Below are 16,797 nucleotides of genomic sequence, written 5' to 3' on the forward strand. Positions count from 1 at the left end.
GGAAGGCAAAGCGATCAGATGATGTGTCAGGATCAAGGATGTGAATTCCATCACACATCAGCTGATTGTATAAAAGCCGATTATACAATCAGCAGATGCATCGGTGCAAAAAAAAAAAAAAATACTCACTTATGTGCTGATTACCGGCAGCTCCTGGAGCGATGGGGCGGGAGTCTGATCCCGTCCGATCGCTGCAGCAGCTGCCGGTAATCAGGGATGAAGTCTCCTGACGCATCCGCTGATACTGGCCGGGCGCTCACGTCACCACGATACTTACGATCACCTGATGCGTCAGGTGACTGCATCAGGTGATCCATCGCCAAGTCCTGCATCCATCGGAGCTTTCCCGGCCGTCTGCACACAGCCGGAGCGGGGGTGGCGATACCGTGAGAGGAGATGGGAGCGGGCATGGCATCGGGACCCTGCAGACAGGTGAGTATAACTTTTTTTTTTTTTCTACTGTTAACTTTTGTTTTCGCAGCTGCTTCCACCTCCTGCCTGTACATGGCGCCGCACGGCAGCATACATGCACAGGACGGGAGGTGGACGCGGCGGTGACGGTACCGGGAGGATTCACGCTTCTGTATATACTGACAGAAGGAATCCTCTTCCTGTACATGTCACTTTACTACCCACCTCCTGCGTTTATAGCTGCGTTTTTGGTCTTAGAAACGCACCAAAACGCACCAAAACGCAGCTATTTGCGTTTCTCATTGCGTCTTTCAACATCCCATTGCACTCAATGGATGAAAAGCGCAGTGAAAAACGCGGGAATAATTGACATGCTGCGTTTTTGTGGTCACCACAAAAACGCAGCTGAAAAAAAACGCTGTGTGGGGACAGCAAAAATGAAAACTCAGACTTTGCTGGGGAAGCAAAGTTGTTACGAGGGGGACCCGGGGAAGCGTTCCAAGATGGGAAATGGACTGCTTCCGCCGGTCAAGGTCCACTGTGCGGTGTAAGGGACCGCCGCTATGGTGGGTGAAGAGTGAGCGGGTTGCTGCTAGCGATCGTCTGGAATGTCACAGACGATCTATGTACACCGATCTGCCCTAACCCGTGAGGGTTGTATGGCACAGATCTCACGTCTCGGTGTACCTGTTGCACGGGGAAGCACAGAGGTGCCCACGCACGTGTGCCAGTGGAAGTCACGAGAATATGGCACGAGGGTAGCACAGAGGTGCCCACGCACGTGTGCTTTCAATAAGCAGGTGAGTCCAATGGAGACTTGAGGAGCTCACCTGGGACAGGAACACGGCCTGTTGACGGGGGTACTGCCGGAGCAGCAAGGCAGGAACACGGCCTGCAAACGAGGTACTGCCGGAGCAGCAAGGGCCAAGCCCACAAGAGACAGTAATGCCTGAGCAGTGGCGTGGCAGCACGCTGCCAGACATCCAAACATAGAAGGACGGTCGCGCGCCGCCATGATGGCAGGGGGAGCTTTTAAGGAGGTGCAGCTCCACCCGAGGGCGGGCGCGAGGCGGAGATGACGGACTTGACCCAATCAGGGTCCACGACGTCCCAGCCTGGCCAGTCAGGATTGACCACGTCACCAGCCTTGTCATCAAGCCGTGTGACGTCAGTGAGCGAATCAGGACCCACCACGCATTGCACATGCTCACCCTCCTGCCTCTGGGAAATAGAGGCGGGATCCTCGGTCTCACAATGTGCAGAGATAACGGGAATCTCACTGCTTCCCTGAGCAGTAAACCTCTGCACATTGCGCAGCCTCGCAGACCTTCAGGGCCGCTAAGCAGGAGAGTCTGCGGCAGGCCAGGAATGGGAGACCGCTTCACTCCTTGTAACAGGAGAACCACTAGGTGTCACCCTTCTGCTGCCTCTCTGAGAAGGTATCTCCTGCACACTGCGCAGTCTGGCAGACCTTCAGCGCTGCTGAGCATGCGTGCTCGTGGCAGGCAAGGAATGGGAGACTGCCTCAGTCCTTGCCTCAGGAGAGCCACGAGATGTAACACAAAGTCATGCAGTTTTGAGGCCAAAAACGCACCCGAAAAACGCGCAAAAATGCCGAGAAAAACGCACTGTGTGCACATAGCCTATGAGTAAAGCACTCTGGTTAAATATTAACTGGTTGTTACCTTTTCTAAACAAATCAACATCTAGTCCTGGCCAGCCAATGTCCACATGTGGCCTGCACAGGCGTAGTGCCTACACCTCACAAGTCCACACACCCAGCATGGACCTTCTTTCATTGAGAGAAAGTCATGGACCCCATAGGGGGGAGGGGCGACATGACCAAAGGGAAGGGAAGGAGTGGTGGGGTTAATAAAAATGAATAGGGTGCATTATGGGATGCTATATGGGATTGGTTGGGGAAAAAGGTCCCAGGAGGAGGGGGGGAGTATATAAGGAACTGGGGAGGAGTCTTACCTCCCTTGTGACTCTGGACGGCGACGGATCCCCGCCCACCTTCCCTTGGGTTTTTTTTTGTGAGTTTGTTTTAAGATATGTTTGTATATATATATAAAAAAAAAATGGAGGGGGAAATGTGTTTGTCGCAGCAGCGGGGGTAGGTCTGGTCCAGAGGCGGTTTTAAGGGATTGGTAGCTGGACCCAGAGACACTGTCTTGGTATGGTATCTCCGGGTTCCGGGAATTGCAGGCACGGGGTTCTGCAAAGTTTGGGGGGTATTAATCCATGGGGTGATTAATACCTCAACTCTGGGTCGGAGTGTTGCGGCCAGAGATATTGGTGTAAGAAGTGGTTTCTGCACCGGGCCTACATAGGGTTACATATACTGTTTGTTATTTCTGTGTTACCTATTATTATTTGTTTGGGGTCGCCCGTTGGACGGCGCCCCCTTGTGTTAGAGTGTTAATAATAGGTAATAAAGGCTGCTGTAGCCAATTTTCAACCAAGTCGCATGCAGTCTGTGTGTTATTTTATTAAGGTTAAGATTGGGGTATCGTAAAGCATCACGACTGGAGAATCCTTCCTCAGTGGTCATGTGTCAGGCCTTCAGGAGTCAACACCTTGCCCAAAACTACCGAGCCACGCTGCGCTTCACTTGTAAACCACAAGCGTTCATAATTGGGTGTACTTTCGGGGCGATGTGCAGTGCTGCGAGGTGCACTCCCCTGGGCATGCATGGTGTAGCAATGAACCCAGACATTGTGCATGCCTGGAACATAAAAGAAAAACATGGATGTATATTTAGAGCTACTTCTTGCCTCTGCTAATACTGTATTTTTTCTTATAGCTATATGAACAATTCTTTTTATGTTTTTTTTCCATGTTTTATATCTTTCCATGTTTTATTCCATATATTATTGGAGGGGTCTGGGAGCTTATACCCTCACTGATGACAACAGTGAATGTGCAAGTTATGCTACCCCCAACTGTGCAGGGGGCCGGGGCTGGAATTTGTCCCTGTCCCGGTTACCCAACCAGTATCGTTGGCAAACCGAAACACAGAGTTCAGACGTTACTGACTTACATGGGTCTCTATGGCCATTAGTCAACCACTAGGCTCATAGAACGAACACTGTCCTAACATGACTGCATCTTTTACAGTGGGGAGAGCCACCAGTTTAAATGGCAAATAGAAAAGCTTTTAAAGCCTTCAGCTTCTGAAAAATAAAGGTATTAATAATGACAGGAATATTGGAAGTAAAAACAGCATTTTTACAAACTATTTCTTGTATGACTGACACATACAGAAAATTTCAGGATTGTCTAGACTTAAAGGGAAAAATAAGTATTTTTTAAATTGATGTAAATGCTGCTGTTCTTAAAAGGAACCAACCACCAGGATTTTCCCATATAAAGTAAAGGCCGTGCCATACTGGCTCTAGCATGGTGATCAAAATCATACCTTCACTTTTCGGATTGGATCTTTGATTGCAGGAAAAAAAGCTTGATAAAGGCCCAGAAGTTGGTGCATTCTGTGATTGATGTGTGGGGTGGGCCTTTGTGGGGCAGGCCTCTGTGTAAATTAATCCTCTAGCATTCTCCTGGCTTTCCTCTTTTCTTTATTCAAATTTTGCAATCTGCTGCCATTACCATTGTTGCCGGTGTGTGTGCATTGGTACAGTAAAGGGTACTTTACACGCTGCGATATTGGTACCGATATCGCTAGCGAGCGTACCCGCCCCCGTCGGTTGTGCGTTGCGGGCAAATCGCTGCCCATGGCGCACAACATCGCGAAGACCCGTCACATGGACTTACCTTCCCTACTACGTCGCTGTTGCCGGTGAACCGCCTCCTTTCTAAGGGGGCGGTTTGTGCGGCGTCTCAGCGACGTCACACGGCAGCCGTCCAATAGTAGAGAAGGGGCGGAGATAAAGCGGCTGGAACATGCCGCCCACCTCGTTCCTTCCTCATTGCCGGTGGACGGAGGTAAGGAGATGTTCGTCGCTCCTGCGGTATCACACATAGCGATGTTTGATGCCGCAGGAACGAGGAACAACATCGCTAATGACCAGACAACGATATTTGGTGTTTGGACAACCTCTCAAAAACCAACGATATTTACCACTTTTGCGATCGTTGAAGGTCGCTCGTACGTGTCACACACTGCGATGTCGCTAACGACGCCGGATGTGCGTCACAAATACCGTGACCCCGACGATAAATCGTTAGCGATGTCGCAGCGTGTAAAGTACCCTTAACTGTCACACGAGGTACGGAGAAGTACCAAGCGAATGGGAAGGGAAATCCTGTCTCTAGGGAAAGGGAAGATGGTGACAACTAACCAAACCTACTGCTGGTCCCTGGGGTCCCTCACCATACTAGATAGGTTCCACACCTATGCGCCGAGCTGAATACCTGACCCTAGGTATCACTGCCATGTGCCATGCACAAAGGGGGCACTGAGCAAAGTGGTGGGGCAGTGTTATGAGGCACAGACTGAGTAACCATTAGGATCACTCATCAGTCAATATCATGCAGCATGAGACAAATTCTAACAGTAATTTTGGAAGGTATTCCAGGTAGAAAATGCTGCAGATGGTTTGTAGGAAAGTAAAAAAAAAACATTTTATAACATGGGGGGAGGTGACTTACATTGGGACCATCTAAGGATGGTTTCCTTTAACCTGCAACATCTAATATATCAGTATAAACCTTACGATAAACAATACTTGACAACTTTTCAACATTTCCTTCCTGGAGTATTTGCATCCAACTGCAAGTTTTGTTCCATAGCCATGCCCTCACCATGCCCTTCCACACCTCTACAATACTACCTCCATGCCTCCTGAATGAAAAACCCTTTCAAGATTTGGGAGGCCCAGGAGAATTTTCCAGCTCTTTCGATTGTCTTGGATTGCTTCTTTTTCCAGGAGCCAACTGGACATTGACGGAAAGTTGTCATGTATGCTCTATACTAGTGATCTCCAACCTGGTTCTCCTCTACTTCCAGTGAGCGCTAGCAGGCCCAGGCACTGATACACTAATGAGTCCCAAAGGTCCAGCAGAAGACAACCCCATTTGGATCTCCCTTGTTAGGAGACTAACGGCTGCTTTACACGCTACGATTTCATATGCGATCTCGTATGCGATGCGACACGCCCAGGTCGTATATACGATCTGCAGAGATCGTACATAGGTCGTCTCTGAGCCGTCACACGTGCATATTCTATACGATGCCACATCGATCAATATCTCGTTAGATCTACCGGATTGCAGACAGGGATAAATGATTAACATTACACAAGTTGCGTATGCCTTATAAAGCACGAAGGACAATTCGTTACGCAGTTGGTACCACCAATCATAGCGGTGGGCGTGAGGCATGGCGTGGAGAGACACGCCCACGTTGCATATGACGTACAAAAGAATGATGAGGCTCGTCGTTGTTAGGGTGTCACACGTATCAATATACCGGTTTCGTTCAACAAAACGAACAATATTTAGAAAATGAACGACGTCTATGCGATCAACGTTGTTGCGCACAATCAGGGTCGCACGTAGGTGTCACACGCAACAACGTCACTAACGATGCCGGATGTGCGTCACTTACGACGTGACCCCGCCGACATCTCGTAAGATATATTGTAGCGTGTAAAGCCCGCTTAAAGGGTGCTTTAGACGCTGCGACATCGCTAGTGATAGCTAGCAATGTCGTGCGTGATAGCACCCGCCCCTGTCGTTCGTGCGACATTTGGTGATCGCTGCCGTAGCGAACATTATCGCTATGGCAGCGTCACATGCACATACCTTTCCAGTGATGTCGCTGTGACCGCCGAACATTGACGTCATTGCGGCGTAATGCGGCCGTCCAATAGCAGAGAAGGGGCGGAAATGAGCGGCCGGAACATGCCGCCCACCTCCTTCCTTCCTCATTGCCGGTGGACGCAGGTAAGGAGATGTCCGTCGCTCCTGCGGTGTCACACATAGCGATGTGTTGTGCCGCAGGAACGACGAACAACATCGTAACTGCAGCAGCGATGATATTAAGGAACTGAACGACGTGTAAACGAGCAACGATTTTTCACGTTTTTGCGCCCGTTGATCATGGCTCATTGGTGTCACACGCTGCGATGTCGCTAACGGTGCTGGATGTGCGCCACTAACGACGTGACCCCGACGATATATCGTTAGCGATGTCGCAGCGTGTAAAGCACCCTTAAGGGTCCAGTGACTTTCTGTTTGACGACTACAGTATATACAGTGTATCCATCCATATCCTGTCCACCGCCATTAACTTGAGAATGGCGGAAGCTATAGGTATAGAAGTTGTGTCTAGGTATAGTAAAGTAGCCATGCGCTACGCAATGAAACCTATAGTGCCACCTGGTGGAAAACAACGGAGTTAGCATTTTTATTTCGAAAATGGAACGAGATAGAGAAAAAAAGTGAATTACAAAGATGTAGGGCTTCATCAATTCAATACGAATCGACACCTTGCATACAGAAATGCTATGATATGAAACCCATGACTCCCCCAAAACATTGAATGCTATTTGTACTGATACAAAACCTTTAAGATATACTATTAAAGCAAATTTGCAAATAGCCTTGATTAAAAAATACTTGATATTTTTTTTTTAATACAGTGCATATGCCAGCATATGGGTCTCCAGAGAACTGGTTCCAGCTAAGACACTTCCAGCAATAAACCTTTCAGACTTACCTGGGAGAAATATCACACCCTTGTTGCATAAATGCTCCCAAGGAGAACCAGAGGCTATTAAATATTCCAAATTCATTTGTATGATCCGTAGAAGGTGGGTCTTTTCCCTCCTCGAACTCTTCATTGTGCCATTCATATGGGCTAAATCGGCTGACCAAAAAGAGAACCACGCTAACTCCAATGTAGGCGAAGACTATACACATCCAAATTTCATATGCCAGAGGATCCAGGAAGGAGAAAACACCAGGTTTCGATTTTTGGGGTTTCTTGATCATAATAGATATGCCCAAACTCATGAATGGCTTGGAAAAGTCAATAACTTCTTCCCGAACCAGCGTAATTGTCAATGGTGCAACCGCCAGGTCAGCTCTCTGTAGAAGAAGAAGGAAAGGGATGAATACCATAGAAGACAGATATTATATTGACAATATGTCTAACATATTGTATAAAGTATTTGCCCAGGTTTACTCTTTCGGGCAGTGAGATGACACACACGGCATTTCTGTCATGTCAAAGTCATGGGTTTTGGAATCTTAATGAGTGAACCCATGGAAGTTCGGTTTAGCGGATGCAGCCGAACCGTAGTTCCACAGTTTCGGACTTGGCCTAAATCCCAATGGGAATCACTAATTGACAGTTCGGGTCTCTGCCCACATACTGGCAGCCATAAACAGATCACTTCCGGGGGAGGATTGGTGAGGTTTTTCCATTTTTTTTGTTTAGTGCACAGTACATTTGATCACGCTGTTGATACCTCCAGTGCAAGCCGATCAAACACTGCAAGCGACTCACACTGGACTGAGAACCAAGCCAACTGAGAATCAACAGTGATGCTCGCATGAGTGATCAGCTTACTTAAAGCACCACAACTCTGAACCCCAATTTTGTTTTGCTTTTTAAGTCGGTCTTCGGCCGAAATCCGAACATCGGGTTAACTCAACTCTAATCATAAAAATTCAAGGGAGTTACTCGCTCCTGCTCAGGATCCATTTTCTATGAGCCAAATTGAAGAACAGCTAAAATACAGCACAGCTCGCTATTGCAGACATGGATGACTCTGGCAGAAGGATCATTGTCCAGTTGTGACTACTTCATACAAATTTAGATGTTTGGGAGCCTTGTAAGTTGATCCTGTAGCGATCAGCTGTCCTCCATGATGCCTCCTATGTTAAAGGGGTTGTGTGTAATTGCAACTAAGCAGAAAGATTGGTCCAGTCCAGTTTGACGTGCTGGCTAGATACAGACCTCACTTATGTTGCCAACATCAGAGGAGGCTTTGACATTTACTAGTCCCCGCACAAGGCCTCCTGGCATCACAAGGCCTCACATGACATCACGATGTCCGGTTACGTCGTGACATCATTATGTTGCGTGGCTTAGACAACGTCAGGCACCCAGGATGTAGGGCCGATGATACTGGCACCAGAAGTGAAAACTGCACTGGAAGACGGGACTGAATGGAGGACCATGCAATCAGTAATGAGACAACCCCCTTAGGTATAGGGCTAGTCACACAATTATGGATATGCATAGGTTATAGAAGAGACCACATATTTAAAGGACTTTTCCTATCCATGAATATTTCTAAGTAAATGTCCATGCCTTACGCAGTTGCAGTAGAATAAATTAATGTAATAGGATCCATACAAACAGCAAATTAAAGGACACGCCGCCATGTATGTAAACATGTAGATTCATTAAGCGGTTTTATACACCACAGGGCGAAAAAAGTCATCATGGAGATGTACGGGGCAAAGAGCTGAAGTATCCTTTAGGCTCGCTGTTAGATGAGTGCTGAGATCCTGCACCCACTGAGACGGAGCATGTGAGAATAGGAAAGATGGGCAATGAGCCCCATAGGGGTGAATGAGCCCATGACTATCGGGAGGGTATAGGGTAGGAAGGGGTTAATGTTGAGGGAATAGGGCTGTGTAAGGGATTAAGGGATTGGTGGTTTGTTGAGCGGCGAGGATTGGGCCAGAGGTCATGAGGGGTGGGGAGAAAAGGGGGGGTTTATAAGGGGCAGTTAGGGGCAGTACCTCCTCTTTTGCCGTTGGTGCCAGTCGTGTTTGGTCAGCATCGCCGGTTCCAGGATGGCTGACCTAGCTGCGCTTTTGGAGTGGGTCCGTGGAGCCTCGGAAGTCCTGGGAGTGGATGTGGTGCGGGAGCAGCTGCGCGCAGCCTGTGGGGACGGAGCGACGGTGCCCTCAGCTGTGGCTGCGGCTGCAGCACCCGGACCTGTGCTGCGTGCTCGGCGGTCGCGGCCGCCGGAGCGTTACTCCCCCAGCGGGAGGGGAGCAAGATCCAGGAGCCCCTTACGGGACCCTCCGGGGCAGGGGAGCCCTCTCCAGCCTGCAGGAGCTTTGCCGGCCTCCGGGAGGAATCCTCATCGGAGATCCTGCGGGCCGGAGGTGGGCGGAGCTTGTTTGCGGCCTACTTCCGGTCCGCGGGCGGCAAGGCCCCGGACCAGATTAACGGCAGCCCCCGGTGATGTGCCGGCCGGGGGCAGAGCCCTGCAGACCAATGTAGCGTCGGGGACTCCCTGCAGACGGCAGGGGAGGCATGCGGATAGTGCAGCACAGGAGCTGCAGATCGCCAGACACAGGGCTGCGGGGGATGGGTCCAGCAGCCGGCAGGGCCACAGCAGGCTGTCGGTGGTGACGGTCCCCCCCAGCGTGGATCGTGCTGGGGGGAGGACTCAGCGGATATCGGAGGCCGGACGGCCTTCCTGCAGTCGGCAGGGAGGGAGACCAGTGGGGATGGCAAGTGGAGCCGAAGTGCAGCAGCCGACCTCGGGATCATCGTGGGTGGACGGCGGCAGGACGCCGCGTCGGGCGACACGACAAAGGTCCAGCAGGAGGCGATTGGAGGAGCAGGGTGCGGTGACCGTGAGGGTTGACGGCCGCCAATCGCGAGCTGTCCCCTTGCTGGTCCCCCCTGAGGTCCTCAGCGGCGATTCGGACTCTGGTGACGAGGACGGAAGCGACAACACAGCGAGACGGATGGAGCGTCAGGAGACTCGTGATACGGCTGTTCCGGATCCGATTCAGAGGCAGCCCGGTGAGCGAACGACGAGTATGCTTAATGTTGTGGGTAGTGTGGGGGGGGTGTCTTCGGTGTCGGCGAGTGCGCAGGGCTCTGGGGTTCGGGAGCCGGCGGCGTTACCGGGGGCAGAGTTTTGGGGGCAGTTATTGGGGGTGTTGCAGGGGCTGTCGGCGGAGCGAGCAGGTGCGAGCGGGTCTGGTTCTCCGGCGGGGGCTTGGGTGGGTCCCTCGGGTGGCGTGCCGCCGGGGGGTGGCGGCGCAGAGTGTTGTTACGCAGGGAGCTGCAGTGGCGACAGAAGCAGGGCAGGTGGCAGGAGTAGCGGCCGGGTCGGACGCGGTGAAGGACGGGGGAAAAGAGAAGGAAAAGGAGAAAGAGGATGAGGTGGTGCGGCTAGATGATAGGGCGCGGAGCGAGGTATACGTTTGCTTCGAGAGTCCGCTGGGGGTGCATTTAAAAAAGGAGGTGAGGGAGAAGATATGGAAAGGGGAGTATGTGGAAATTTTTTCCCTGCTTCCCCTTGAGAAATTTAACTTGGATAAGGTGAAGCCAAGCGACTCAAAAAAGGAGAAGGAGGATGAGGAAAAGAGGAGGTATAGGCTTATTCCCAGGACATTTACCAACTGGTTACAGGCCTTTGCGATCTTAGCCAGTGTCATTGGGGAAAAGGAGCCGGAACATTGTTCCGCACTTTTCGGGTATATGGATTCGATTGGGGAGGCGTATAGAGTGTACGGCGGTTTAGGTTGGTTGAGGTACGATGAACAGTTTCGGCAGCGCAAGGCTCTGCGGGCCGGACTAAAATGGGACCACAAGGACATCTCCTTGTGGATGAGGTTAATGACAGCCCCGGCTCAGCCCTTTCGTGGGGCTGCCGGGGGTTCGGGTACAAGCAACGGGTCTTCGGCGGGTCAGAGAAAGGGAGCTTGCTGGCAATTCAATGAGGGACAGTGTAAATTTGGGGCCTCGTGCCGTTTCAAGCACGAGTGTTCCGGATGTGGAGGTTCCCATCCTGTGTCCAGGTGCTTTAAGAAAGGGAAGGGTAAGCCCGGGGAAGGGGCTGGAAAAAGGGAGGACGCCGGTGAGGGTAGAGGCGATGCTTCCCTATTTAAGTAGGTATCCGGATGTACGGGCGGCCGAGTTATTGAGGAAGGGTTTTACGGAGGGTTTTCGGATTCCGTTTGAATCTGGGGCCCCAGTTTTTCGCCCGGGTAACTTGAGGTCTGCAAGGGAACATCCGGAGGTTGTGAAAGAGAAGCTGGACAAGGAGGTTGAATTAGGGAGGATGGCGGGCCCCTTTCAGGACCCACCAATTTCCAATCTTCGGATTTCGCCATTGGGGGTGGTTCCCAAAAAAGAGCCGAAGAAATTTCGGCTCATACATCATTTATCCTACCCGGCTGGGTTGTCGGTGAATGATGGGATATCACCTGAGCTGTCAGCGGTTTGTTATGTGTCTTTTGACAGAGCTTTGGATTTGGTGCGGGCAGCCGGGCGTGGGGCCCTGATGGCAAAAGCGGATGTGGAGGCAGCGTTTCGCTTGCTCCCAGTGCATCCGGACAGTCAGCATCTGTTGGGATGTATGTGGGAGGGAGAGTTTTATGTGGACCGATGCCTGCCCATGGGATGTTCTATTTCTTGTTCTTATTTCGAGGCGTTTAGTTCTTTTGTGGAATGGGTAGTCCGGGACATGGCGGGGGTGCACTCCGTGATACATTACTTGGACGATTTCCTTTGTGTTGGGCCGGCAAGGTCCTCGGTTTGTTCATTGTTGTTGTTTACGTTGCAGCGGATAGCGCAGAGTTTGGGTGTTCCTTTGGCAAAAGACAAAACGGAAGGGCCAGTGACTGCTTTATGCTTTTTGGGCATAGAAATCGACACGATGGCAATGGAATGCCGCTTGCCGGAAGGGAAGTTGGTGGATTTAAAAGCGTCAGTGCGGTCATTGTACCAGGCTAAAAAGGTGAAGCTGAGAGAGCTGCAGTCAGTTTTGGGAAAATTGAATTTCGCCTGTCGCATCATGCCGATGGGGCGCATATTTAATAGGAGATTGGCGAGCGCGACTGCTGGGGTGACAGCGCCGAATCATTTTGTCAGAGTGACGAGGTTGATGAAAGGGGATCTGCTGGTTTGGGATTCTTTTTTAGACAAGTATAATGGTAGGACACTGTGGATGAGCAAGGCAATGTCCAATAGTCAGATTGAGCTGTTTACGGATGCGGCAGGGGCGACGGGTTTTGGAGCGATTTTCCAGACTCATTGGTGCGTGGCACAGTGGCCACAAGCATGGAAGGAGAAAGGGCTGGTGAAGAATTTGGCTTTGCTGGAATTGTTCCCGATCATAGTGGCGCTCGAACTGTGGGGCTCGGAATTTTCGGGAAAAAAGGTTTGCATGCATTGTGATAATATGGCGGTGGTTCATTCGATCAATTCGTTGTCAGCAAAATCTCCCCCGGTGGTGGGGTATCTGAGGCATCTTGTGCTCCGTTGCTTGGCACTGAACATTTGTGTTGTGGCGAGGCATGTGCCGGGGGTTCAGAATGAAGTGGCTGATGCGCTGTCTCGGTTTCAGTTTCGCAGGTTCAGAAGGCTGGTGCCGGGAGCAGACGACGATGGAGCACTATGTCCGGAATGGTTGTGGGATCTAGCCTTGGCGTAGCTTGGGAGGGCATTAGGAGATCGGTGTCTGAGGCTACTTGGTGCCGATACCAGGCAGTGTGGAAGGAGTGGGAAGAGTTAGGCGGATCGGAGTTCATGGGGCCGGGTTATAATGGCCGAGTGGTGGGGGTTTTGGCGGTGATTAGTGGCGATTTTTCAGCGGGGCGGTCCGTATCGGTAATGAGTTACCGTTTGTCAGCCTTGGCCTTTTTATTCAAGTTGCAAGGTGTGCGGGATGCCACGAAGGATTTTCTAGTACGGCAGGCCATGAAGGGTTTTAGGAGAGGGGTGCGGTCGCGGGACTCTAGGCGGCCGATATCGCTACCATTGTTGGTGCGTTTAGTGGGCTGCTTGGGGGAAGTATGTGTGTCCCCTTACGAGCAGAGGCTGTTTGCAGTGGCATTTGTGTTGGCCTTTTTCGGGGCCTTTCGGATTGGCGAGTTGGTTAGTCCGGCGAAGCAGGTAGTAGGAGGTTTGTTGTTGGAAGATGTAACGCTTGGAGTTGATCGAGTGGAATGTCGATTACGTTTTTCCAAAACGGACCAGGTGGGGCGTGGGCGCCTGGTGGTTTTGTATGGGATACCTGGACACCCATTGTGCCCGGTTGGGCAGGTGACGGAGTTTTTGAAGATAAGGGGAGGTTATCCTGGGGTTTTCTTGAGACACATGGAGGGTTCTGCGCTGTCCAGATTCCAGTTTATTGCGGTTTTAAAAACGGTGTTGGCACGAGTAGGGGAGGTGCCAGGTGACTATGGGTCACACTCCTTTCGGATTGGGGCAGCGACAGAGGCGGCCAAGTGGGGCTTGAGTGATGATTGTATCCGGCGTATTGGGAGATGGGAGTCGTCCAGGTTCCGTTTGTACATACGGCCTCACCTGCTGAGGGGTGAGGGGGAGTGACTCGGCTGTTTTGGAATTACAGGGGTTAATAGGTGTTTATTGTGAGGCATGGTTTTCGTTCAGTTGCTGTTTACTCTTGGTTTTATATTTTTTAGGTGTGTGCCTGGTGTGGATTCTCGGGCATTCCTTTGTTCACTGGGGAGCGTTGCGGGCGGATGTGCGTCCCGACGGTCGGCAACTTGGAGTGGCGAGGACGGATGCACGGGTCAAATGGATCGGGATTCGGGGCATGACCTGGGGGAGAGTTCGGCCAGAGGTGGCTTACTATAGTAGGATCGACCAGGATCCTAATGTTCTCATTTTGCATGTGGGGGGGAATGATTTAGGGGTGAGGACAGCAAGGGAACTAAAAAGGGACATTAAGCTGGATCTTTTGCACCTGTGGAGAGCGTTCCCGGGTATTATTATCGTATGGTCGGATATTGTGGCTAGGGAAAATTGGCGTTTTGGGAGGTCGGTCGACCGTATTAATAGGGCACGAATTAAATTGAATAGGGCGATTGGCCGTTTTGTGGCGCGGAATGGGGGCTTGGTGGTGCGACATAAGGAATTGGAGGAGTCGGCAGGTCAATATTTGAGGAGAGATGGGGTGCATCTCACAGATATCGGCTTGGACTTGTGGATGCTTGGTTTGCGGGATGGTCTGGAGCAAGCCATAGGGGTGTGGGGGGCCCGGGCCACGTAAGGAGTCACGCGGCCGGTCTGTGGCGGGGGGATAGGTCCGTTCCTAGAGGCTGGGAGCACCGATAGTCGGTGGGGAGTATGAAGTCACTCAGGGGTAGTGGCTTCAGACAGGATTGGGAACTTGTGGGCGTAGGTCCTGCAGGTTCTGGGGAGGGGTATTTTAACGATGGAACGTTAGTACCCCACACCTTGGGTTGGTTGGACACAGCCGAGGTGGTCCTCTGGGCCAGTGGTATGTTACGGCCAGGGGATAAGGATGATTAGTGGCTTCTTGGACGGACCTATCGGTTGTTTGCCAGTTGGGAGGGTATACATGTATCGGTTTATGTTTAAAGAGGGTGGCATGCTGAGCCACAAGTTTTGATACATGTATACTGTTAAATAAAAGCTGTGGCCATTCGCCCAAAAAGTGGTTATGTCTTTATTTCAAGTAGAGTGGTTAAGAGGTGTTTTGGTACATGGGAGACCCAATTATCCCTTTTAGATACGTCAAGATGGGCAATGAGCCCCATAGGGGTGAATGAGCCCATGACTATCGGGAGGGTATAGGGTAGGAAGGGGTTAATGTTGAGGGAATAGGGCTGTGTAAGGGATTAAGGGATTGGTGGTTTGTTGAGCGGCGAGGATTGGGCCAGAGGTCATGAGGGGTGGGGAGAAAAGGGGGGGTTTATAAGGGGCAGTTAGGGGCAGTACCTCCTCTTTTGCCGTTGGTGCCAGTCGTGTTTGGCCCGCCCACCCGCCCTTAATATATAAAAAAAAAAAAAAAAAAAAAAGAATGTAAAAATTATATATAAAAAAAAAAAAAAAAAAAAAAAATGAAAAATGTAAAATTCAAAAAAAAAAAAAAAAAAAAATTGCAAAGGTTTATATGGTGGTTTTCTTTGTTTGTCGCAGCGGGGGGATAGGTCCGTTCCTAGAGGCTGGGAGCACCGATAGTCGGTGGGGAGTATGAAGTCACTCAGGGGTAGTGGCTTCAGACAGGATTGGGAACTTGTGGGCGTAGGTCCTGCAGGTTCTGGGGAGGGGTATTTTAACGATGGAACGTTAGTACCCCACACCTTGGGTTGGTTGGACACAGCCGAGGTGGTCCTCTGGGCCAGTGGTATGTTACGGCCAGGGGATAAGGATGATTAGTGGCTTCTTGGACGGACCTATCGGTTGTTTGCCAGTTGGGAGGGTATACATGTATCGGTTTATGTTTAAAGAGGGTGGCATGCTGAGCCACAAGTTTTGATACATGTATACTGTTAAATAAAAGCTGTGGCCATTCGCCCAAAAAGTGGTTATGTCTTTATTTCAAGTAGAGTGGTTAAGAGGTGTTTTGGTACATGGGAGACCCAATTATCCCTTTTAGATACGTCAAGGTTACCAAAATGGCTGCAGGCCGCAACGCAGGCACCATAGTGAGGTTGCCATGGTTACCAGCTTCCATCAAGGGAGGTAAAGCAACAACATGTCCATAGCCGTAGGGGGGTAGAAGAGGAAAAAAAAATGTAGGACGGGAGGGAGGAAGATGCACTGAGCAGACTTAGGATGGAGAGATAGAAATCAGTCAGACGGCGCTGCATAATCTGCAATTGGTTGTGTAAACTTAATTAATAAATAAAGCATTGAGTTTCCCTTTCCCCTTATGGTCTTCTATTGGGAATCCATACATTAGAAAAAGCTGAAGGGGTTTGGAAAATTTCCTTTTATTTTAAACTCTTTCCTGCTGTAGGGATGCCCCAAAATCTGTATACAAACAGGCCTCACGTACGCCGGCTTCAATCAATTCTTTATCTATAGTAACAGCATTGAAAAGTCAGAAAATGGCTCACTGGGGTCTAGTAGTGATGGGCGAGCGTTCGTGCCACGGCTCGTTACTCAATCGAGCATCAGGGTTTTCGGCCGCAACTCAAGTACTCGGTATTGAAAAGTCAATGGGAAACTCGAGCATTTTCAAGTTCAGATGCTCAAAGTTCAATCGAGTAACGAGCAGTGGTGAGCACGTTCGCCCATCACTAACGTTTAGCAGTGTCGCTTTGCAACATCGCATCTAATGATTTCCTGTGATGTCTATCTTTTCACATCTTTAACACATAAAAAACATTAATTTCAATGTCATACGTTTTTTCCGTGTCACAAGGTCAGCACAAAGACAGTACACATGTACAGACAGATGGGCACATGGACGTACAATATGGAAAGTGCCATAGGTGCATTTTTTTTATGCACACATGTGAAGGGGGTCTAATGATGAGTAAATTTAATGGGAAGGTAGGGCCTTTACAATGATAACCAATCCCTTTAATATAAAAAATGAAGCAACTTTTAAGAAAGTCTCCTACTGTTTTCTTTCTGCAGATCCTATGCAGGACTATATGTCTCCACGGCAAATGGTTGCCAACAAACTGTGTGTAATCTGGTCATACAGTCCTATT

At 50.3% G+C, this 16,797-nt stretch overlaps 1 protein-coding gene across 4 annotated transcripts in view; it reads right to left on the bottom strand.

Moving 5' to 3' along the window:
• GRIA1 (glutamate ionotropic receptor AMPA type subunit 1) overlaps positions 1-16,797 on the bottom strand; it is a 370,258-nt gene that overhangs the window by 78,002 nt on the left and 275,459 nt on the right. For all 4 annotated transcript variants that reach the window (XM_075344320.1, XM_075344318.1, XM_075344319.1 and 1 more), the window contains exon 11: positions 7,094-7,464. In XM_075344320.1, the coding sequence (XP_075200435.1) occupies positions 7,094-7,464 (371 nt within the window). The remainder of the gene's footprint in view (positions 1-7,093; positions 7,465-16,797) is intronic.

Source organism: Anomaloglossus baeobatrachus, chromosome 4 (assembly GCF_048569485.1).
Source record: "Anomaloglossus baeobatrachus isolate aAnoBae1 chromosome 4, aAnoBae1.hap1, whole genome shotgun sequence".
Classification (NCBI taxonomy): domain Eukaryota; kingdom Metazoa; phylum Chordata; class Amphibia; order Anura; family Aromobatidae; genus Anomaloglossus; species Anomaloglossus baeobatrachus.